Source organism: Homalodisca vitripennis, chromosome 2, assembly GCF_021130785.1.
Source record: "Homalodisca vitripennis isolate AUS2020 chromosome 2, UT_GWSS_2.1, whole genome shotgun sequence".
Taxonomy (NCBI): Eukaryota; Metazoa; Arthropoda; class Insecta; order Hemiptera; family Cicadellidae; genus Homalodisca; species Homalodisca vitripennis.
Genome location: NC_060208.1, coordinates 84,056,867 through 84,080,320, shown reverse-complemented (window position 1 = coordinate 84,080,320; position 23,454 = coordinate 84,056,867). Strand labels below are relative to the sequence as shown.

Genomic DNA, 23,454 nt, shown 5'->3' with positions numbered 1-23,454 from the left:
ATGTGTTTGAAAGCCTAAAAATTATGGAATTTCGCCCTTCCTGGAACATGCTGGACAAAACTAGTCATACCTTCTTCCAGGGTGACATGGACAATATATTGGTCAGTGCCTCGTATATTGCCCTCAATGTGGATTTATCATTAGATAGACGGCACCCCCTTAATCCAAACAATCCTGAACATCCTGTCACTTTGGAAAAATGTGCTAAGATATTTCCGTACATGATTTGTCTGATCCGGTAGCCACTAAGGTAAGGATGATCTTATGAATATAATAAACTCTTTCGCCTACATCATGTCTTAAAGGCGTTACCCTCAGAAATGGAATTCAATTCCACTACAGCTTGTAGGTAGCCATTTTTGTTCTCGCGTTTGCCTGCAAGACTTCAAGTCGTTTCACTACGAAAAGGTTCGATTTTCGCCAGCCAATCGTCTTTCAGTCCATCTGGCTCAGCTCCTTCGGTATCCACACATTTTCGACAATAGCTCTGCTGGTATTTGAATAATCCTGAATATTATTGGCTGAGCGTTAGGGAAGAAAAAAAAATCATTTCTGTATTTTTTGTGTCTGTGTGCCTGTCCACACTCGACTTGAAATAAATTTTTCATGAAGGTTCATTTCCATGTAGGAAACACCAAATTTGATGATGGTAAATGCCGCTCCAGGGGATTAGGCTGAGCGTTAGCTCATACCTTTATATTGGCCTTATGGTAACCATGATGTAAACGAGGAAATTGCAGAATAAATACATTTATAAACAAACTAAGCACAATTACATGAAATTTTAACGTGTTATCTAGGAACACAAAAGTCATGTAGGCTAATTACCCCTAACAGTTACATTATTACTTAATGACGTAATGAGTATACTTTTATTATTTAATTAAACACTGCTGTGGAACCTAAAGTATTGAAGAAAATATGAATGTATCACGTTTAAGGGTATCTTCAGACAAATTGCATATGTAGACATTAAATTTAACACGAAACTTTTTTTACACAGGCCAGAATGAGTTATTGAAGCCTATATCTCAGTAGTCTGACACAATTTCTCTTTTGTCTGCCGGAGGGATGAAAACATTTCTTTTATGTATGTTTGTCGTCTGTCTGTATGGCCGCAGGACATCTCAAGATTGCAATGGGATATAGACTTGAATTATCAATTTAGTTTATGGGAGAAAGAAGCAAACCTCAAAAAACGTGACACTTGGCGTGGCGTAATGTAAGGTTGTCATGTTATAGCAACGGTGGAACTTCTATGAACTCCAAACTTCATCTGTAAAGTTTGCAAAGAAACTCGATATCATTAATGCTATTGAGTGAATAACATAGTTCATTTAGGGATAACTATAAAACTTATATTAGTTGATCGGCCAGAGCAACAGTGATATTACGTACTTTTTATCAATAAAGACATTGATATTTATCAATTGTGTATCCCAATCATGAATGGTTGATTAATAGCTGTCAATTCCTGAGAGTGACATGTACAATATATTGTTACTTAGAATCTCGAGGAATCTGCGAACACGAGTAAACAATGAGAGTGAGTGGACGTTACTCAATTAGTCTTGATATTGGAAGTCTTGATATTACGCAATTCTACTATCTTTCACTCTGCGTACTGCTAGAGTAATTGATAACAAACATAATCAGTTTGTACTTTTTTTACAAAAAATGACATCACAATTGAAATTAAAAAAACGTCCGCTTCATTATCAATTAACCAGTGCTTCAGGTCTGTTTATAATTTCAACAGCTTTGGTGGACTTTAATCATATACATGACAAGGCACTGCTATTGTGGGGTCTACAAGAGTCATACCAAAAAGATGATCATATTTACAAACAGGAGCTTTAGAAACAGAAATAGGTTTATCTGAAAATAAATGACGTGTCATTATATTAAAACTGCAATGGTAAATAGCAGTAGACTTCTCTAAAGCCTTCGACCTTGTCGATCACGAAATTTTACTTAGAAAATTAGAAATAGCTGGGATAAGAGGCATTCCCTTGATGTGGTTCAGAAGCTACCTATTTGGCCGCTCACAGCAAGTACGTATTCAGCAAAATTTAAGTCCACCAAAAATAATAACAAAAGGCGTACCTCAGGGGTCCGTGCTCTCTGCCTCTTTATTCTTAGTGTTTATAAACAGCCTATTAAATATCCCAATGTACGGAAAAAATCAGTGCTTTTGCTGACGACGTCTCACTTCGTTACACAAATAAACATTGGGCTCCCATTTGGACACAAAATAACTGAGGATCTCAAATCACTTCGAAATTGGTGCAACAATAATAAAATGGTAATTAACGTTTCCAAGACCAAAATTGTGAATTTTGACCTTAGAGGGTTTTCTTTCGATACGGATTTACATTTTCACGTCGTTAATGAGTGCATCCAACCTTGCGATTGTGTTAAAATTGAGCAAGTTAATCAATTAAAATATCTTGGTGTTTACATAGACGATAAACTTTCATGGAAAAACTCATACTTCACAATTACAGATAAAAACTCAGGAAAAACATAAGGAAATTTTATTTTTTAAGAAATATTGTAAATTTAAATCTTATGCGGACCTTTATCTTTCACTTATAGAGTCAAGACTAAACTATGGAATTGAAAACTGGGGAGGGACAGACAAAGTGTCCATTAATCCATTAATAGTAACGCAAAATTATTTTGTGCGTATAATTACCTTCCAACCAAAAACGTGCCTCTGCTCCTCCATTATACAACCACTTAAAGATTCTTCCCTTAAGTCATTTATTTGTCTACAAAGTTTTAAAAATATTTTTTTAATAGAAGTGGAAATTATGGTATTGACAGAGCCTATAACAATACTAGAAGTGTAGCTCGCGGGCTCTACACTCATCCTAAATAGTAAAAAAATCGATTTTTTAAAAAGAGTTTCATTTTTTTGGGCCCCAAAATTTACAATCAATTGCCAAATTTCGTTAAAATAAACAATAAAAACTGCAAACAATTTTTGGCTAAAGTTAGAAAATGGTTACTGGCTAAAGATGACATAAGTTATTTATTTACGATTTTATCGTAAGCTGCAATTAAAAAAACAGGTAGAATAGATATAGATATAGAATAGATAGAAACAGGTATCATTAGATTGAGTTATTTTCCACACTTTATTTTGTATGTAAAAATCTTTTTTTTCACTTAGATGAAACAATTCTGTGGTGTAATACTTTAATTAATTTTACGTTTATTATGTTTTTAAAGTATATATTATTTTTGTATAAAGAGTTATTTTAGAAATAGCAAGCATAGATTGCGAGTGCTGTGGTGTCGACCAGGTACACAAGAAGATAGCTATGTAGGACTGACTGTCAGTGTAAAACACTTAGTTAAGTTTTCTTTTTGCACTAGCCATCGCTACTTGTCCAGATGGCTAGTATTTCCACCATTTCATTTATTGTAAATTTGTACAAAGTTTGGAATAAAATATTTCTTATTCTTATTATTTATATTCGTAATATTAAATCTTTGCACATTTCATTAGGATTTCCCTTAATATTTCGTTGTCGGATTTAGAGGTTTGATGTGCATTGGATCCTGAACGATAAATGAGAAATGAAAATTTCCGTACTAACTACACTGATCCGCAGTAACCATGGATACTTTCAGAGGTGAATAAATGAACTTTGGATGAAGTAATAAGTTAACGGAATATCCTTTGCTTGAATGTCCCATTTGTACGTTGGAGCTTCTTTACCGTAATCAAACACGGATGATCAATTACAAGATAAGAAACAGTTAATGTTAGCAAGTAATAATACTCCGAGAGTTGAGGGCCAATTTAGTCTAAATCGTATAAACAAACCTTGGTTTTTTAAATCGATAGAGGAATTCATCTTTAGAAAGAAATTTATCGTCGGCCGTACTTTGTTTTGTGGAAGTCTAAATATGAGGGTATCAAAAGGGTTAAAAATATAAAACGAGAATTTTTCTCAAATTATACGTTTCTTATCTTGAACAGTCAGAGAATTATATTAGCTATATAACCAACAGACACCTACTACAGACTGAAAAACGCAACTTTCAATGCCTTGGTACTTGATAATTGGTAGCTTCAACGTTGGTTTTAATTAGGTATGTGAAATTAAGAAATTTATGATTTGTGACAAAGTTATTATTTCACATTTTTAACCTCCTCACTCCCTCTTATTTGGAGGTTCCCCTAAGCTAGTACGGCTGGCAGACGATCACTTACTGATAAATAACTCTATCGATTCAAGAAAACCCAGATTGTGTATTTATGCAATGTGAATTGACTCTAACTCCTAAACTACGTTATATTTTATTATTTTTTTCTCTTGTTATAATTAAACTTCACTTTTATTCGTCTCTAAACATTTTCTGGAGTATGTCGATATCTGAAGCGGGCGTAGGAACGCAGTATTTGAACTTTGAGAGGCTGGAGATGATAGATACAAGGATGGGGACGCTGGGGGTGGGGGTGGAGTGAGTGACTGGAGAGAGGAGATTAGCTCTTTTCCATCCACAGCGTGACGTTAATTGGTTACTCAGACTCCAACGAGTTACTGCTAGTATCATCTTTACTGAGTTTGTGGCATCTTTTAATGGCTATTCATAGGAGTTGAGGGGAAGTCTTGTGTACTCGTATATCGCTTTATAATGTTATATAAGGGCAATTTCAAACATAAACACAAAACTGTACACCCTACCAAGTTTTGTTGGACTATGCGACGGAAGGTACTGTTCAGAATGTAATGCAATTTGTTCTTAATCTGTACATTCTGTGTTTCTCTAAGTTTTATTCTCGGATTAAAATAAATTGAACGTCCACGACAAACTAAACAGCGAAGCTTCATAACGGGATTATATTAAAAGTCATTTTGTTAATTTATATGTTCGAACATTTAAAACCAGCTTTCAGTTTTTGGTAGATAACACGACAGCAGGTGTTGGTTTTTACACTTTTTCACTAAACTTTAACTTTGAAAGAATCATTGACTCCGAAAATTGTAATCTGATCAAGATCAAATTTTGTACAAAATTTCTACACTTTTACTGTTTCGGAATATGAAATTTTCATATTTTAGATTTATATAAAAAAAGTTATTTAATTATGTTAAATTCTATGCTTGATCGAGTGGGTGTTTCAACATATGCGTTAGTCACATTATGCAGTTCTTAAAGTACATAATTATCTTGGGTGCGTAATTTTGTAAAACACATTTATTATAAACATTATTTTTACTATCAATTCAATTCAGCAGATTTTGTAAATTAAATCAACTTGTTAGTTTGTGGTTAACTTTCAAACTGATGTCTAAACTTTTTGATCGAAGAGCAAAATAAATTTTGAGGAAAGTACAAAATATTATTTCTTTATCACACATTCTTAACGGAATTAAGAAACTTGTTTTTACTAGGTTAAATATAAATATAGCCCATTGAATGTTACTATGGAATGTCGATATCAGTCGTAAAATCACAGTATCCGAGATTGGAGAGGCTGGGACGAAAGAGACATACCCTAGGTAATCGAAAAGGGGGTGGGGAGACTGTAGAGAGAAGATTAGCCCTTTTCCTTCCACAGAAATTGGCTACTGAAAAGAATAACTGCTAGTAACGTCTTGACTGTTTTGCTACCATCCAACAACGGTGGAATACTTATGGGTTGAAGAAATCTATTTTGAATGGAAACGTCATCAGTGTATGGTTTAAGCATAAATGTAAACGCCATATTGTCTTTAAAGTATTTTAGATCGTATAACAGGAGCAGGTAGCTGTTCGTAGTCTGATGCATATACAACAACAACAAAAATAACAATGATAATAAACACAATGAAAATAATTGTTTTATTAAAACAGAAAATTACATGAATTTCGTTGATAAATAACACATTGAAGATAAATAAAGTAAACTTTCATACTAACATTCGAAAATACAGTGTTTATATTCAATATATATCTCTCTAATTCAAATTCATTGGTTGGAATGGCTACCCTCAAAAATATGTTAAGAACTCTCCAACACCGTAGAACGCTTGAGTAGGTAAAACAGTTTTTAGGCGAGACTTGAATGCCAAGAGCTCTTGAACAGTTGGAGATGATATTGGAAGAAAATTTATAAATCGTCTGCCTGCCTAAAAAGGCCAAGTCTGCCCATACTACCATCCTGTTATATGTAGATTTGCCATGGATATCTTAATATCTGGAGTCTGTGTTTAGTATCCATTGGTTTTAAAATGTGCAAAATTCAAGGTTTTAGCAGTTTAAAATTGTATTTGCCTGGTTTAGAAAATAATTTATGCTAAAAATACTCTCACAAGCTAAACATTAAAAATTTCTTTCTCTTTTAAGAAATCCAGAATGTGTTGAATAGAATTGTTAGATAAGTTTTGTATACAGAATCAGCCTATTGTAGCTGTCCTCGTGGTAGCAATTAACGAAAATTTCATAACCTCACCAAACATGGTCCTCAGAGACCAAAACCAACCCTCCTCAAAAGCCCATATAATTTGAAAAGTAAAAAACTGTCTTATCAATATTTTGGCACAGTTAGTTAGTTGGCCAGCTCGCTAATAATTCTTAAACTGTTTGTCTAACGATGTTCAAGATATCGATTACATGTAAATCCCATAAGGAATAAATAAAAATTCAGCTATCACAAAATCTGCCTACTTCTTTCAACGTAACTGGGAGCTTCACTTAATAGTTCTAAAGTTGCTCTAAGTCCATAATTTCAAAGTGATATACCCTAATATAAACTACGAATAAAAACCTTACCTAATAACACAATGTCATTTTAAGACATTAAAAAGTAACAAATGCTTTTGAGTAAATTTAATATGACTCACTGAAATATGAGCTTCCTATCATTGAGTTAAAATTATAAAAATAGCATTAGTATCATATTAATTCAAATTATATTTGAAAATAAGAAAGTTTTCTTCATGTATTATCAAGCCTTAGTGGTAGAGAATTCTTAAGAAAAAGTATTTCTAATCCTTTCCAACTAAAATTATCTTCTCTCTCTTTCATTTGTATAAATAGAAAAATATATTATCCTAATTTGAAATTTAAACACACTAACAAACTATATGAGTGAATACATCATGTGTTTTCAGCTAAAGATATGCTGCTGCCAAAAAAATTGTAATACTTTTTATGAATAAGTTTTCCTAATCATATATTCACAGCAGTTTCCAACACGTTTATACTAGAGTTAAAATATTTAAGTGTGGATAAAACTTTAGAGTTATAAAAAATGAGTATAAACATAGTTTAGGATTTGGTTTATTCTACATTTAGTAATAAAATATCTTAAAACCCTTACAACCAATATTAGAAATTTACTGTAATAAACGGCATAGTTAATGGAAACAGAAAGAGCTCACCAAAATATTTTTGTATTTTTTAAATTTGAACTTTAATTAAAAATAAAAATTATTTCTTCTAACACATTCTAATACTGCACTACGTAAATTATTTTTAAAATTCTCTTAATTATATTAAAAACACATAACTTGATATGGATCTGTAAGTGAATTAATATTAGAATCCATATGAAACACTTAGCTATACACTAATAATTCAAAACCAGTTTCTCATATATACTTGATTTTCAATTTTTACCAAACCTGCCTCATACAAAATATGGTTACAATATGCGAGTGTGTATAAATTAAATTTTGTTTTAGCCAAACAAACTCTACAAAGAAATTACTGATTTTCTAAATAAAGTTACATAGCAAAATTTGATTACGTATAAACCAGACAGGTGGAATCAGTTCCAATCAGTCAATTACAAAGGGCCAATCTCAATCCCAATATTGGCCACTGCATAGATAAACGTTGGCAATGAAGTTTCAGTGAAGTTTGACAATTACAACAGTTTATTAATTAATGATAATGCATATTGGAAGCAGACTGTAAAATAAGTAAAGTATTTTTAAAATTAAAAGTAGTAGAATAATTCACTTTCCAAAATATGCCGATTGTTGTTACAATTTATTGTTTAATCTTCAGCATGTATTCGAAAATAGAGATATTGAAGCGTCAAGTTTGCACGAAAGCACAACCATCTTGCAGCTTGCGACAGCACTATTTGACAACATTTATCTCGATTAGATACCCTTTCCTTCCTGCAGATATTGCCAATAAACGTTATATATCCTGTGAAATCTCTTGGAAAGTGTATCTGAAACGATCTGGCCCCCAGCCCTCCATGTCTTACTTTATGTAGTAAAATGATACTCTATAAGTATTGTAAATTTAACGTTAGCCATTTAATGATTAAATAATAGCACAACAAATTGATATTAAGGATTGAAATTTGGACAAAACGCACAACCTCTTGCAACCATATATCATCGCACAATATGACGATATTTATCTCGATTAGATTGCCTTTCCTTTCTGCAGATATTGCCAATAAACGATTTATATCCCTACGAAATGTTCCTTCTCTTCTCTCTAGTAATTGTGTCTGAAAGATCCTTTTTGCAAGCCCTATATGTTTGACCTAGTATAGTAAAATATGAATAATTTGTACTGAATAATGTAATATACCCAGTAATTTTAACGTTTGGCATTTATTACTTACCCCTAAGTCTATATTCACATAACTTGATATTGAAGATTCAAGTTACGACGAAAATCACAACCATTCTACAGCATTAAAATGCTTTTTAATTTTGCAAATATATATATATATATATATATATATATATATATATTTTAATCTATATATATATAAAAATGAATGTTTGTATGTTTGTCCTTTATGGAATCGTGAACTATTGGACCGATCATGATGAAAATTTGTACGTATATGTATTTTTCCACGGAGAAGGTTTATAAGCTATGCCCATCCCTTTCCCGATTCAGGATTCCGCCCCACTGGTTACAGAAATACCCATAAGAAATGCATTGCAGCAAACATATGTTAACGTCTTTTCAAATTTTTAATCAGCTGTTCTTTGTAAACATATATTACACTTATAGTTTTAAAGCATAGAGTAAGCTTAAGAGAAACGACAAATTTTGTTTTAAACTGTTTTTGCAATCACTGTTAAACATAGACTTTACTATCCAGATAATACAATTCAAATTTGACGTAAAAATTCACCTTTAACTGCAATATTTATTTATGCTCATGCTTGATCAGAAGAGTAATGCAGATATCATAATTACTATCTTACGTTGGCTACAAATATAAAGAATGTTATAAAATCAACCTTAGTTGTTTTTTTTGACAGAAGTATGGTTCTCAAAACTCCGTGTGTACATATTCTCTCGATCGAGACAACAAAGCAAGCTCAATCGTGGCATCGGAGATATAACTAATTTAATCTAAAATTTATTATAGTAAAAAAAAAAAAAAAACTAAGTAATATAAGGACTTCGGTTCTTAAGATTTGCGTGCGAAGCCGTGGTAACAGCTAGATAGAGGCAGGAATATGGTACATACCTTCATAATACGCCCAAGAGGCTCACGATGGAACGACTATCAATTATCTCAGCAATGTTTAGAATGTGATAGAAAAAGAATAAGTAAATATAGTGTACTGTTTTCAACGGGAAATTGCGTGCGAAGCCGCGGGCAACTTTTGCAAAAAATTATTGAAATGCGCAGCAAAGCGCGCCGGGCCCGCTAGTATAGATATATTTAAATGTTCCTTCTCTTGAAAATATACGTCTAAAACGATACGTCCTTGCCCCCACACTAACATTACTTAATGCAGTAGATAATCAGTCATATAGTTACTGCTTTATGGCTAAACAGAAATGTTTTTGGATGTTGCTTTTATAATTAGTGAGAGTTTTATGTTTCTATAGTTTTTTTTTCTAAATATTGAAAAATATTCGACAACCTTTCTGACATCTAAAATTTAATTCTTGCTTCAAATGAAGAAAAAATTTTTTTGAAATAGATTTATAAACATATTTTTTTAGATTTGAAAGTAAATGTTTAAAAAAAAAAATACAAGGGTTTTATCAATTAGAGTTTTTATAAGGCCTGTTCTTCGAGGAGCTTCAGATTCAGAAATGTTCTCTTATGCAACTCTCCTAAAAGTGTGTTAAGGATGAATAGTTCGATAATAAAAATTGCCGTACATATTCAATTCAAAGGGCTTTAATTTTTTCATATGGAAAAGCCTTAGGGCGTGAAAATTTCCAAAGTTTGAAGCTCCGAGGATATAAGCTGGAATGCTGCGGGAGATTCTAGTGACTGGGAAGGGCACACGCTAAAAACCCCAAGAAGTTGTAAGTTTCCACAGACCGAACTGCTTCCGAAGATGAATTGCAATAACTTTCAGAAGTTCGGACGTTTCCTGAGACTGAGAACTCTTTTGAGAGTGGTCGAGAACCATTGAGGCCCGAAAGTTATCACAGACCTTAAGTAAGATGGTGAAGAGGTTTGGTGGGTTGAACACAAGTATATGGCCAGTTTTCTCAAGGGCAGAGACCACCTAAATACATACATAAATATTCCTAAAGACTGAAGGCTTCCGTGAGGCTACATAGAATAATAGCTGCACGATATAAATTGGAAGTAGAGGTTAGCTTGCCCAAGAGGTTGTTTGTTGTACACTCAAAGCCCACAGATTTCGCAGGTTTGGTTCGTTATCCGATAAGATTCTAAACGGTAGGTCTCTTTTGAGCCACGACTGAAATATAACTTAATATTGCGGCTGAGTCAAAAGTTTTATATATATTTTTATTCAATTTAATGTCTACTTATACTAGAAATTTTTCGATGAAATATTGTGTTCTGCTTACATTTTTCTGATGTCATTACTAGTTGGTTTTGAGTTTAATACAGTTATAATGGAGTATAGTCAGTGGAAATTGCTGTATTATTGTATATGACCCAAATAATATCCAATATTTAGATTATTTAAACACTGTGTACACTGTGGTGTTACATGATCTATATACACTCCGGATATTCTATTTTTTACCCGCTAAAGCCTGAGTCATCCGGGTGGACCTTTGTTTCAACCCTATGTGGATTAAAATATGCAGTAAATTCGATGAACCAACGTACCATAATACCTGGATATTTCCTCATTAATTCGAATTGAATAAAAAGCAAACATTTGGTACAAAAGTTAATCAATATTTTGTATTGTACACTTTATTTAGGGACTTAGCACATTTAATCCAATTAGATTTACGTGGCAGTGGTTAGTAAAGGTTGTCTTGACTAGTTTTTGATGCAATATTTATTCACATCCCCTAGGGATCTGTTGAATGAATGGAGAGTGGTTTTAAAATAAACGCAACAATAGTGAAACAGAATAATCGAATGAAACTTGATTCAGATGATGAATATTGATAAGGGTGCCAGCAATCTATGTCTCCCCCGTGACTTTCAATAGCAGGTCTGTAACAGTGGGATCGTAGCTGGTATTTACAACGCCAGGATCATCAATTCTAGTTGCAATAACATTTTGCCTGTCACTTTCAACTGCGGTTTACTGTTATTAGAAATAGTGTACAAATGGCTACCTTATTTTAAATCCCTGCTTTATTTGATCGATTTATGACATTCTCATGCATGACAACATCTTTCCAATCGATCAGTATCCTAACAGAACAATATCTTAAAGAAATTCAAGGTCTGAAAACGTAAAATAAGAGGCCGAACACACAATAGTTTTAAAGTACTATAATTGGTGTAATACTTTGATCGAAAGCCCCATAATATCTATATATACTCCATTGAGACTGCTTTTGTAGGTTTAATTTCAGCCATCTTGAAGGCAGTGCAATGTTTTGTTGGCTGAAAGTAAGAATATGTATTGTGCGCTGTTTGTATACGAAATACGGCTGAAAGGAATGCCATGCTCTTCACATAAAAAGTGTAATTTCCTAAAGTAACGTTTCTTTTTAAAACATGTCAATCCTTTAAGCAAAATGATATGCATACTGCTAGAAATATCATAGCACTTTCTTTTGGGCCTGGCCAAAAATAACCTAAAGTGACCACTTTAAATACACTTTCTAGTGAGGGATACCTTTTATTTTAGTTCCCTAACATTAAGTTTATCTTGAATAATTTTAATCCAAATGGACTCTAAAAGCATACAACCTGGTGTTTTTAAATAGGTAAAGGATTTTTTCCTAAGAAAGTAATTGATCGTCAGCTAATTGAATTTTATGCTTGGTGTTGCGGTTAGAACACGAAAACATTTTTCTCATACATATTTTCTTTTAAAATGAGTAATTTTTCGTAAAGACCCACCCTTTACGAGCTATGAGCATAAAACGAATACAGAAAAAGTCAGAAAATGTTAGAATAGAATAGAATAGAATAACTTTATTATTTATTATTGGTTATTAATAACCAAGGACATAAACATGCATCAGATCTTGTCAGTCATATTACAGATAAAACTACTATACTAAAGATAAACAACATAAAACAATAGTGCATTTCATAGCATGCAAAGCACGTCAAAAAACCCAAACAAATTATATCTAAATGTTTGCGTTTATTGGCACTTAAAAGTTAATCTAAAGGATTTTGAAGCTGCAAAATTGGTTTAATACTACTACAATATGTTTTAACAACATAAAAATCGGAGATCTGTTCTGCAAATTCCGGGATCTAGGGACTATTTTTAATTACCCCTAAGTGTAAATATGTTAATTTTTATTTATTTACATGTTAGCAGTCACGTGCTGTGTTCGCGGAATTATTTTTAGCTATCGATTTTTTTATTAAATTACATGGCGGCCACATCAGACTTTCGAATATCTGTTAGACAAACAATTCTTGATCGCGAGTCAAGATCGGCTTCGAAGACACAAGTCCTGGTAATTATAAGCTTCTCGATCAAATTCCCACTTACGTAATCTACTTAAACTTCAAACCTGGATTTTTTCCAGCATAAAATGTAATTACATCTTATTTACTTTATTTGTAGATTTAGAAAGATTTAATTTCGCTTCATTTATTTTTGTAGCTTTAAAAGAACAAAATTTCACATACAGTATATACTACCGAGTATCTAATATTATAAAAATAGTAATACAACTACACATTACCATAGTGCTTTTATTACAAATATTATAAAACTAACTCAATAAAATTTAACTCTAAGCAAATACATTTTTCATAATTAGTCACCCACTCCAGAATCCATTAACTGAGTAACAGGCTTGATTTATTGGGTGGCCTAATTGCTCTTAAAGAATCTTCAAGTTAATTTCGTTGGGGGCCATTGTTTGCCTCAGGACTGAAAGCTTGGTCCTCCTTCATAAAACTTAAAACGAATAATTGGATACTAAAGTTGTCTCATAAATAGCTTTGGAAATTTTGGATTTTGGAAAAAAATGTTGTAACTTGTTAAAATGAAAATATGGATATCTGCCAACGTTGAATGTTAAAAAATATAACATTCCGTTTCGAGGATTGAAATTTACCCACTGCTTCAGGTGTAAAATAGACCCGTCTTCCTCTGTGTGTGTGACTCTTAGATTGTGCTCTTGCTCATGTGTAGTGACATCGCTTGAATTTATTCTCTCCAGCTTATTCATTCTGTTCATGCTTTTGGTGTACCAGTCAGGTATTACGTAGTTCTTCGAGTGGCATTCCATTGCCATGGTTTTTACTTCTTAAGTTATATGTGCAATCCACTTTCAGCCTATTGGTATTAGATTCTGACAGTTGTGGATTTCAATCATAAAAACTTTTTAAAGTGTTATATTTTTTGTAACAAAACAATGGAAAATGTCCTAAATCCTCCTATCCTTTCAAACAATCCACCTTAGTAAACTTTGAGCAAAGAATATTTATGTATAAAATAAATATTAAAAATGTTTTATAGTTTTTGTCATGAATGATAATAGATGCATCACCTCTTAAAAACTGATTCCACGGGTTTTAAGAACATCTCGCACAAGTCCATATCAACCTCACCTTACATGTTTCTTTTATTTTCCATGCATGAAAAGTTTAGTATCTTTCTCAAAACTTTACGATTCTTTACAAAATACAAATGTTTCTAAGAAGCAATATAAATTCTATAAGTTCTATTGTACATTCTAACGAATTTATGATTTTCATTGTCAAGGTTGACAAATATATTTGTCAGAATAAATTTGGAAAAATACTCTATTCTTTAAGTCTTTAAATAATTAAAGTGTAGAGCTTAAGTTAACAATAAATAAGGAAGTTTGTTATTAAATGTATTGTTTTGTATAATTTTATATTAAAATATCTTACCTAAATATGAGTTTTTTTATGTGTTATGATCTAATCAATTGGTTTCTATGGAATGAGTGTTTTATTAAACGATTTTGGGTATCCATGTTAATTACAGAAAGTTTATGAAGTTTCGTATGACTTCCTACCTCTTGGAGTAACATTTCCACTGATAAATATAGTTTTTTTTTTTAAATTTCGTTACAGTACTGAGAGTAAGTGTTTTAAGCTTTAGCTTAAACACTTTTTACGTGAAAAACTATTGGAAATTGTATTTATCTTGTATTTATTCCAACCGTTAATTATTGAACTTATCTCCTTTTAACTTCTTCTATGAATTTATTTAGCACCAAACTTTTGCAGCTTTTATGTTTGTGTGATCTAAAATACAATTGTGCTGTATATAATGTATTGAAGGAAGAATCAGCTTGTAATATTCTAGTGTGAGCAACAACTGTTCATTCATGATTGATCCATGATTCATGAAGGCAAACCACATCAGAGTTCATCAGCAGGGAGTTGATATTAACATACAGTTGTCCCAAAGTGTAGGTTGCGGGGTGGAAGTTGGTGTGACCTACTTCCAACTACGAGGGAACCTAGTATTCACTACTAGGGTAAACCACACTCTACCCCGATCTAAGCCGGATTGGGACTTCAAGATCTAAAACCACTTCAATATTCGATACACAGAAAAATACTCAAGGTTAAATGATATGGAACATTTTATTTTATTTTTCCAATTCTTGAAATGTAAAAGGCAGTGCAACCAATTTAACTAATTTTAAGCCTCTTGGAGCAATTGGAACATTCTTTAAATATTGCTAAATGTTAATGAAAACAATATTTTTTCCAAATTGTTTATTTTTTGGATGAGGCCTTTCAAAACCAAAGGTTTCATCATCAATCTAACTAATACCATAAGTAAAAAATATGATAATATAATTTTAATTAATTATTTATACCTATCAATCAATTCCAAGATATTTTGATTTAGACTTCTTTACATTCTTTGGAGTCATTAAAATATACATATTTGTAGCCTCAATGTTATTACCATTTGATATACCCTAAAGTAAACATGGACTTGGCTTGTGAACAGGAGGAGATTCTATTTTGAGATTTTTCTGTGCACCAGAAAGTCTCGGGACCTCCATTGATACACAACTGCCCAGACAAAGTATCAGCCTATCATTATTTAAACTAAAAGAAACATTTTATTATGATTGACTTCAGCTTATGCCAGTCCTTCTTAGTTTTTAACTATGTTTAAAACCATCTGATAACTTTTATGAGTAGGTAAATGAAAAATGCTCAAAACAAATACAAAAGATCGTACTTTTATAGAACATTAAGAAATGAAAACATAATGTTACAAAGTTGTTCATGCATGTTGCGACTTTTGCTCGTACAACTTAGAAATCATACCTCTGATCCTGGACTTACGTTGTCACTATAATACAGTGAAATAGAAAGAATACTGGCAACAAGCATACATAAAATTAATGATATCACAAAGTATAAAATCAATCTAGTACAACGTGGTATAAAAACCTAAACAGCTTCAGTGACTAAAAACATCCGTGTTTTAGACTGTTAATTTTATATAATTTTAATCGTAAAAATTTTTACAGTAGTCTCTGTAAAGGGTTTTAGTGTTTATTGAAAAGATCAGCTGTTACATTGGTGTTCCTCAAACCTCCTCAACTTCAAAATATAACATACAATAAAGCAGCGACTATGAATGCACAATATGTTGAATGGTACAATGAAACAAAATTAGGAATTGTAATGCAAGTAAGGTTTAGAATACACTTTGGTTGACAATCACCAGCAAGGATCATCATTCGAGCCTGGTATGAGTTTAAGTTGACTGGTTTGCATAGATCATTCAAAGAACAACGGTAAGTCTAAGCTGCCAAATTAAGCTATTTAGGACGCACAAAAGTCATTGTTACGCAGACCTTAAAAAGTATTCATATTGCAGCAGGTGAGATTGATATAAATGTACACATGAATAACTCGATTATATTAACAAAGTCTAATGTTTCTAGAACTTTCGGATCTAACATTGTTGACAATATTGCAGTAACTGGCTTAGTTGACGCCACCTTAAATTACATAACGACTGACTATTACGAAAGTTCAGATTTCTTCAGTAATATAAATACCATTGAGAGTCATTGTTAAAGAGGCAGCTTATTTCCGGCGGCTTAAAGGACTGTTGTGTGCCGTTGAAGTGAACAGTGTTGAATAATGGTGGTGGTTAGTAGCTGGAAAATGAAAGGGAAGATCAAAGAATCCAAGATAGGAAACTTTCTGAAAGGCTTACAGTCAGTCTGCTAGATGCTTTGCCGTATAAAATCAGTATTTGGTTATATAATAGTATATAATACAGTGTGCACATTTATAAATAACTTTATTTACAAAAGTATATACAGCACAAGAATGAATAACATACGATTAAAGAGTACTTTAAACAGTTTTAAGTCCGTTTATCTGAGTTCAGAATGAGCACCATGAATCGTCCTGGAGACGTCCAAGTGAACTCTCCTTCCATATTTTGATCAGGACATCTAGGATAACTGATCCAATCGCAGCTCTGATTCGTTCTTTAAGTGTTCAATATACGAACGTTATGACGAAGCACATTTCCAGTGAAGTGAAATGTAGCCTCAATACTAAAAACAATTCGGTTTATATAATGTGGATCCAGTCCGTTTTCATACTGAATAATAACACCAATGTCTAAAGTTTCTCTTTAATTTGTCATCTGCCCTCTAAGCAAGCTATAGCTGAGGTTTGTAACAATAATTCAATATAAGTATTGTCTTGAACACTTTGTGACATATATACTTACGGACATTCAACACACGTCCACGTTACCTCTCAAACTTTTTTTGGCTTCTTACAAAACGGATTTGAATGTTTTATACGGTATGATCTTCTGTTTATAGCTTCCTGTCCACGTTTTGTTTAATAAGCCGCCTGTTCCCTAGCGTCATCCCATTACTAAATGCTGCGTCTGTCAAAGGGAATTTCATGAAACATTCGACGATACTCGCACTAAACTGAAATCACAGTATAAAACTTTGCTGAACAAAATATACTGAACTTTTCTTTACAAAGTTGCCATTATGGTGTTTTTGTATGAAATGTTATCCACAGATGAGATCAGTGGATAACTCATATGATAAAAAAAAACTTTATAAACACGAATTTTAATTTATATATGTTTCATAGATCTGTGATCAGTAGTAGAGTAGCTATAATCAATTAAAAGTGTGACATGTCTTTATGGACATACATTACTACGCGTGTTGAGAACGCCATATGTACAGGAGAGCGGTAATAAATACAATATATTACTTATATTTCAATACCGAACATCGGTTTAAATTACGAAATTTTTAGAATCCTAAACACGTTGATTCATTCCGTTATCCCTTGAAAGTCTTCCATTGCTATGAAACACTGAGCATTTTTGTAACATATAAAAATGGAAAAATTTTGAAATCCTGTTATCCCTTCAGAACATTCGTCGTCCATCAACTTTATAAAAGAAATGACACACAAAGATACAGTCTGGCCGTTGTCTCCATCTTTTACGTCTCGTGAGTAGGCACTGAATGCTATACATTAGGTCTTATTACTAATTGTAGCAGAAAACATTTGTTTACATCTAATTTATTTAGTTATAGTTATCCAAACGAAAACTCATTCTAAAACGTCATTCTAAGACGTTAGTTGGTGGTTTCACTTTTACATGAGAACGTCCAAATTATACTGGCTGCAAATTCACGTTCCAAAATACGTCTTATTTATTTTTATGTTCTATATTAGTATATGCTGTGTAATGCAGCATCTAAACTACCAAAATTTACTTTTGAAGTAATAGATAACGACAGTTTTACACATCGTATAAGTGATAGCCATCTTCATAAATTTATATACAGTATAAATGACCAATGTTAAAGCATATACTGTTCCATAAGACGTTGACATTTTGTGAACAGGCAAACAATGAATATACCCCAGTAAGTGTGTAATAACGTTGGAAACATATTCAAAGGTTGGTTTAAAAATATATACGTTGAGATCCGCAATAGTTTAGTTTTAGGGGTTTTAATAAATATTTTTATTTTGTAGTTTCCTCAGTAAAATATAGAAGTAATGGCTTATGAAATCTGCTTTATGATATAAACGTTTCATTCCCTACAAATATAATTTATTCAATTTGAAATTCGTTTATCATCGGTTTATATTTTGTGGCAATAAACTTTTTATTTTAGATAACCTCATAAAAAAGTCACGAAATATCTGGTGATTTAGATGGCCAATTCATACACTAGTTTCTTCTTCTAATTCAACGTTCAACTAAGTGAGTATTTATTACATTATTTATTACTTCTATAGTATAGTGTGGAACGGTCCGATCCTGCTGAAATATGCAAGTCTGCATTTCATAAAGTGTTAAATGTGGATTAATGCAAACGCACAACACTTCATGGCACCTAAGTCCAGTTATTGTCCTCTCAGAACTTCATTAGCAGGCAGAGCTACCCAATCTGTAAAGTTCTCTCATGATTTCAGTATTGTAGTAGTTAATATTTTGTCTATTTACTGAACCATTACAAGACGTAGACTTGACTGGAAGTTCTAAACAAAGATGCCATTTTCAGTTTCGTAATCGCTATGGAACAAAACTCCAATATTCTGTGTGGGCTATCTAGAAGTACTGTATGGACTCTGGTTGTTAAAGTTCAGATGATGCTTCTTGGTTATTCTATGCACTATATTAGGTACAATAGTCCACAAGGATACTTTTCAAGTCGATTTTGGTTTGCTAGGAGATTTTAGAATAGCAGCAAAAGCATGTTCAGCCTCTTTTGAGTCAGGTGGTTGATGACTAAACTTTTCTGAGCATTTCAGTTTCAAGTAACAGCTCTTTTTAATATAAAGGATGTTCAATCACTGGGTATGCAGTTTGAAATTTATATGAACTTCATTGTCTATCATTTTTAAAGTAATACTAAACTAAACAAACACAGAATTTTCTGCTTCATCTTAACGTAAAGAGTCTGACATAGTCTAAATGATGTAAAGTATTTTAAAATCTAATTGAAGAATAAAATATATTTAGAACACATTATCATATATGCTTCTGGTAAATGCAATATAATAATTTCTGTTGCTTATACCTTCAAACTTGTATTGATTGTTGAGTAGCTTTGAATAAGGTTTAAATATTATCTCTTCATAATATCCTACCTAATTAATCAGTTTTCCTTAGGTTTAAAGAAACTAGACAACTTTTTTCATGTTGGTTTAAACTTAATAAACTTTACTACATTCTGACACTTCTCTTTCCTTTTTCATTTTAAAGGCTTTATTGATACATGTAGTTCAGGTCTACCAATTATTCTGCCCTATCTTGTTTTATATCTCCATCTCTTCATTTCAGTTGCCTTTATGGAATATAACACGTTTAATGGACGTATTTAAAATCCAATCTTTTGTTCTGAGTCATGAACGTGGTATTGGGTATTCATATAGTTAACAGCGTATTTTGGTTTCCTTTATACCCATTTTAACCACACGTGTAGATTCTTCGTTTTCATTAGACCTAATAATGGCAATAGCCTATTTTTCAAACTTCTGCATCTTTGTTAAATCTTACCGTACGGCTAACGGACCATACATAGCTTACTTAGAGAACCACTTATGTAAATTCCTTATGCGCTTCTTCCAGAAGCATCTTCTCAAAGTTTTCCTTATATAATTATGCTATTTTAAGTAACAATGGTAACCTCTTGTGGCTTTGTCCGTTCGCTAGTAGAAAATACAGTAGAAACAGAAATAAATTGATTAATGGCCTATATAAGTTAAATTCCGCTCTTTATTCCAATGTCGTTTCCTTAATATTTGAATTGTTTCCGGAGGTGGCAATTCGTTTAAAAGCGATTCACGTTAGAAGAGACAAGTAAATAATTTCCGTCGCATTTACAGTTTTAATAATTTTAATGCACCTGAAAAATTTGGAAAAGGATTTGCCAGCATTATATATTAATAAACCAAAGAGCTAACAGAAGGTGTGATTGGATGACTTAATTAAAAGCACATTGCACATTAAGCAACCCAAATAGCAGTGTGATGATGCGGTTTTCGCTCAGAATTAACCGAAATTTTCTTTATCACAACCGTAACTTCTATCTCTGAGTGGAACCGATCGGTTCGTTTATTAATGATATAATACGGTTCGTTAGGTGTCTAAGAGAGATATTAAATAATTTGGTTAATTAATACTAGTAAATACCAGGTGCTTCAAAAAAATGTATAGGCACTTTAAACTATCGTAGTTTTCCCGCTCTACAAGGCTAATGTTATATTTCTTCGCCAGGTGGCAGCATAATCATCCCTTTATGTTATATTGTTAGTTGGAATTTGTAATATCAACATGGCGGACGTACGTTTGAGTTTTTGAAGAACTTAAGCAGGTTATTAAGTGGTACTGGAAGTTTGAGAATGTAAATGAAGTTCAAAGACAGTGGAGAAGGGATTATGATACAGAACCACCTTCAAGATTAACAATTACACGCCATACGAGACAAATTCGAAGTTCATGGAACAGTGTGTGATGTGCATAAAGGTCATTCAGGTCGACCTCGAACAGCTACAATTGATGAGTCTTCAACGGCAGTCTTGGAACTGTTTCAACGCTCTCCTAACAAATCTTCGAGGCAAGGGGCACGTGAAAGTGATGTAAATTCTAGCAGCGTGCTACGCATTCTGATGAGAGGCAAGTATCGTGTTTACATTCCAAGGCTGGTGCAACAGCTAAGTGACGACGATCCAGATCGAAGGTTGCAATTTTGTGGAGGAGATGGTGATACGTGAACCGGAATTTTATGGGTAGTATCATTTGGTCGGATGAAGCCCAATTCAAACTTAATGGAACTGTTAATAGGCACAATTGTGTTTACTGGGCTGAAGACAATCCTCACATTACAATTGAAAAAGCTGTATATTTGCCTGGTGTAAATGTGTGGTGCGGTTTGTCTTCAAGGGGACTCATTGGGCCTTTTCGATTTGAAGGTACTGTATCTGGTATTAATTACCTAACAATGCTTGCTGATTCCATATTTCCTGCCATTCGTGCATTATACGGTAATGATAATTTTTATTTTCAACAAGATGGTGCCCCGCCGCACTATCACAGGGACGTACGAGCTTACCTGGATCAAAATTTGCCGGGCCAGTGGATAGGACGCAGGGGGCCAATCGAGTTTTCCAGCACGCTCTCCAGACCTTACACCACTGGATTTATTCTTATGGGGCACAGTAAAAGATGAGGTGTACAAACGTAAACCACATAACCTAGACATTCTTTGGAATGAGATTCAAGCGGTGTGTAGAGAAATCTCATTGGACGTTTTGATACGATGTACAGAATCAGTGGTGACTTCGTACTCGGAATTGTGTTGATGCTGCAGGTCACCAATTTGAACAGTATTAACATTTGTTATTTACGTTTCATTTTACATTGGACTTTAAGCTTTCTAATTTCCTGAAAGTTTACTTTTTAGAACGGTAAATAAATTTTCTATGGAAGTTCAAAGTGTGTATACATTGTTTTGAAGCACCCAGTACATATCCCCATAACTACAGTCACATTTTATTCGTGTGCTGGTAGAATTATTCTAGAATCGTCTTCTTTTAAACGGAGGGTGTTCCTTTCTTCTTTCAAAAGATTAACCTTAAATGGCTTCGATTTTCTCAGCACAGTTAAATTCTGCCTAATCTCTTTTAATCCACAGTTACAATAGTTTTAACTGCAGTGCATACCGAGCAAATTATTCATTCTCTTACATTATTATGGAATTCTCATAGGAGTTATTATAAAGTTTAGAATTTAATAAAGCGAGGACGTTACTAACCCGTCAATTTATATACAATAGTTAGATTAATTAATACGTTTCATATCATATTATTCCATTTTAACTCCACACTTAGTGAAGCATTAGCCACTACACATCTTATTAAGGAACTGTACGATATACTTAAAATTGTTATCAGTCAAATCAAGTGTATTAAAAACATAATAAAATGTAGGAATTTTTGAACAAATAGTGCAAGAATATAGGATCTGATCTCTAATGTTTTATTCTACTATCTCTAATGTTCATGTTTGTTGTCTCTTGATAACCCCCTTTCTAGGGTGTTTGAGCTGAGACACGAAATATATGTTTACCAGAAGGATAAAAACCATGTCATTGCCGGTAAATTTATGCGTAAGTACTTTCCGTCGAAGATAGGTTTTATTATTGAATTGTTTGAGAAGTTGAACATAATAAGTAAGAAAAGAACACAAATATCTTAAAGCTGTCAGAGAAGATGAAGGATTGTTCTGAGAATGATACACGTCATAACAAGTGCGTGATGTATGTTAACATAATTACCTGTATGTGGTTAATTCGTACGATGTACATGAGCCTAAAGGATTTGGGAATTGTACCATACTATGTGAATTAGTGACATCAACTACTTGTAGTAATGTAAATATATTATATTACTATTATTCCGAAAATTCCATTACAGTGTAAATACGGAACGCTGATGGTGTACGTCAAGACCAAGAATAATAAATCACCAAGTATGATTGTATGGAAACATGAAGCTTTCACTGCCTGACAGCACATTTATCTACGTAGTCCCAATTTACTGGTATAACTTACTTATGCTCTCCAATTTCCTCTGAACATACCTCATCTGGCACTATGACAGCTTTTTCGGCTTTTGAATACAATACTGTACTTTTATCCAACACGAATGTACGTTCTATCTAATTTTACTATCCCCTCGTACGTATAGGGGAATGTTTTATGACTGTAAAATAATCGACTAAAAAATATCGTTGTATCTCAAATTCTTTAATTTCCTAAACATTTTAGAACAAATATCAAATAAAATTGTTCCATTAATAATTTACTCGTAATGCCATTCATGGTGAAATAAAAAATAAAAGTTACCGGTACCTGTTTTGGATGTATTTATATTGTGTAAAATATAAAGTAAAACAGATTTTGATGCTATAAAATTACAAATTATACATAAAATTCGTAATATTGGTCTACAGATTTTAGTTATGAGTAGGTTAGTGTTCCGTCTTCTTATTTATTGTGTAATAACTCAATTTTTCATAGTTTTGAACATTAAGTTTTCAAAATTGATAAAGTATATAAAAATTA

At 32.6% G+C, this 23,454-nt stretch overlaps 1 protein-coding gene across 1 annotated transcript in view; it reads left to right on the top strand.

Annotated features, from left to right (window-relative positions):
• The window catches only part of LOC124355707 (neurogenic locus notch homolog protein 1-like), a 99,118-nt gene extending 78,015 nt beyond the window's left edge, over window positions 1-21,103 (top strand). Inside the window, exon 7 of the mRNA XM_046806866.1 lies at window positions 20,865-21,103. Coding sequence (XP_046662822.1) covers window positions 20,865-21,103 — 239 coding nt within the window. The remainder of the gene's footprint in view (window positions 1-20,864) is intronic.
• The last annotated feature ends 2,351 nt before the right edge of the window (window positions 21,104-23,454 follow it).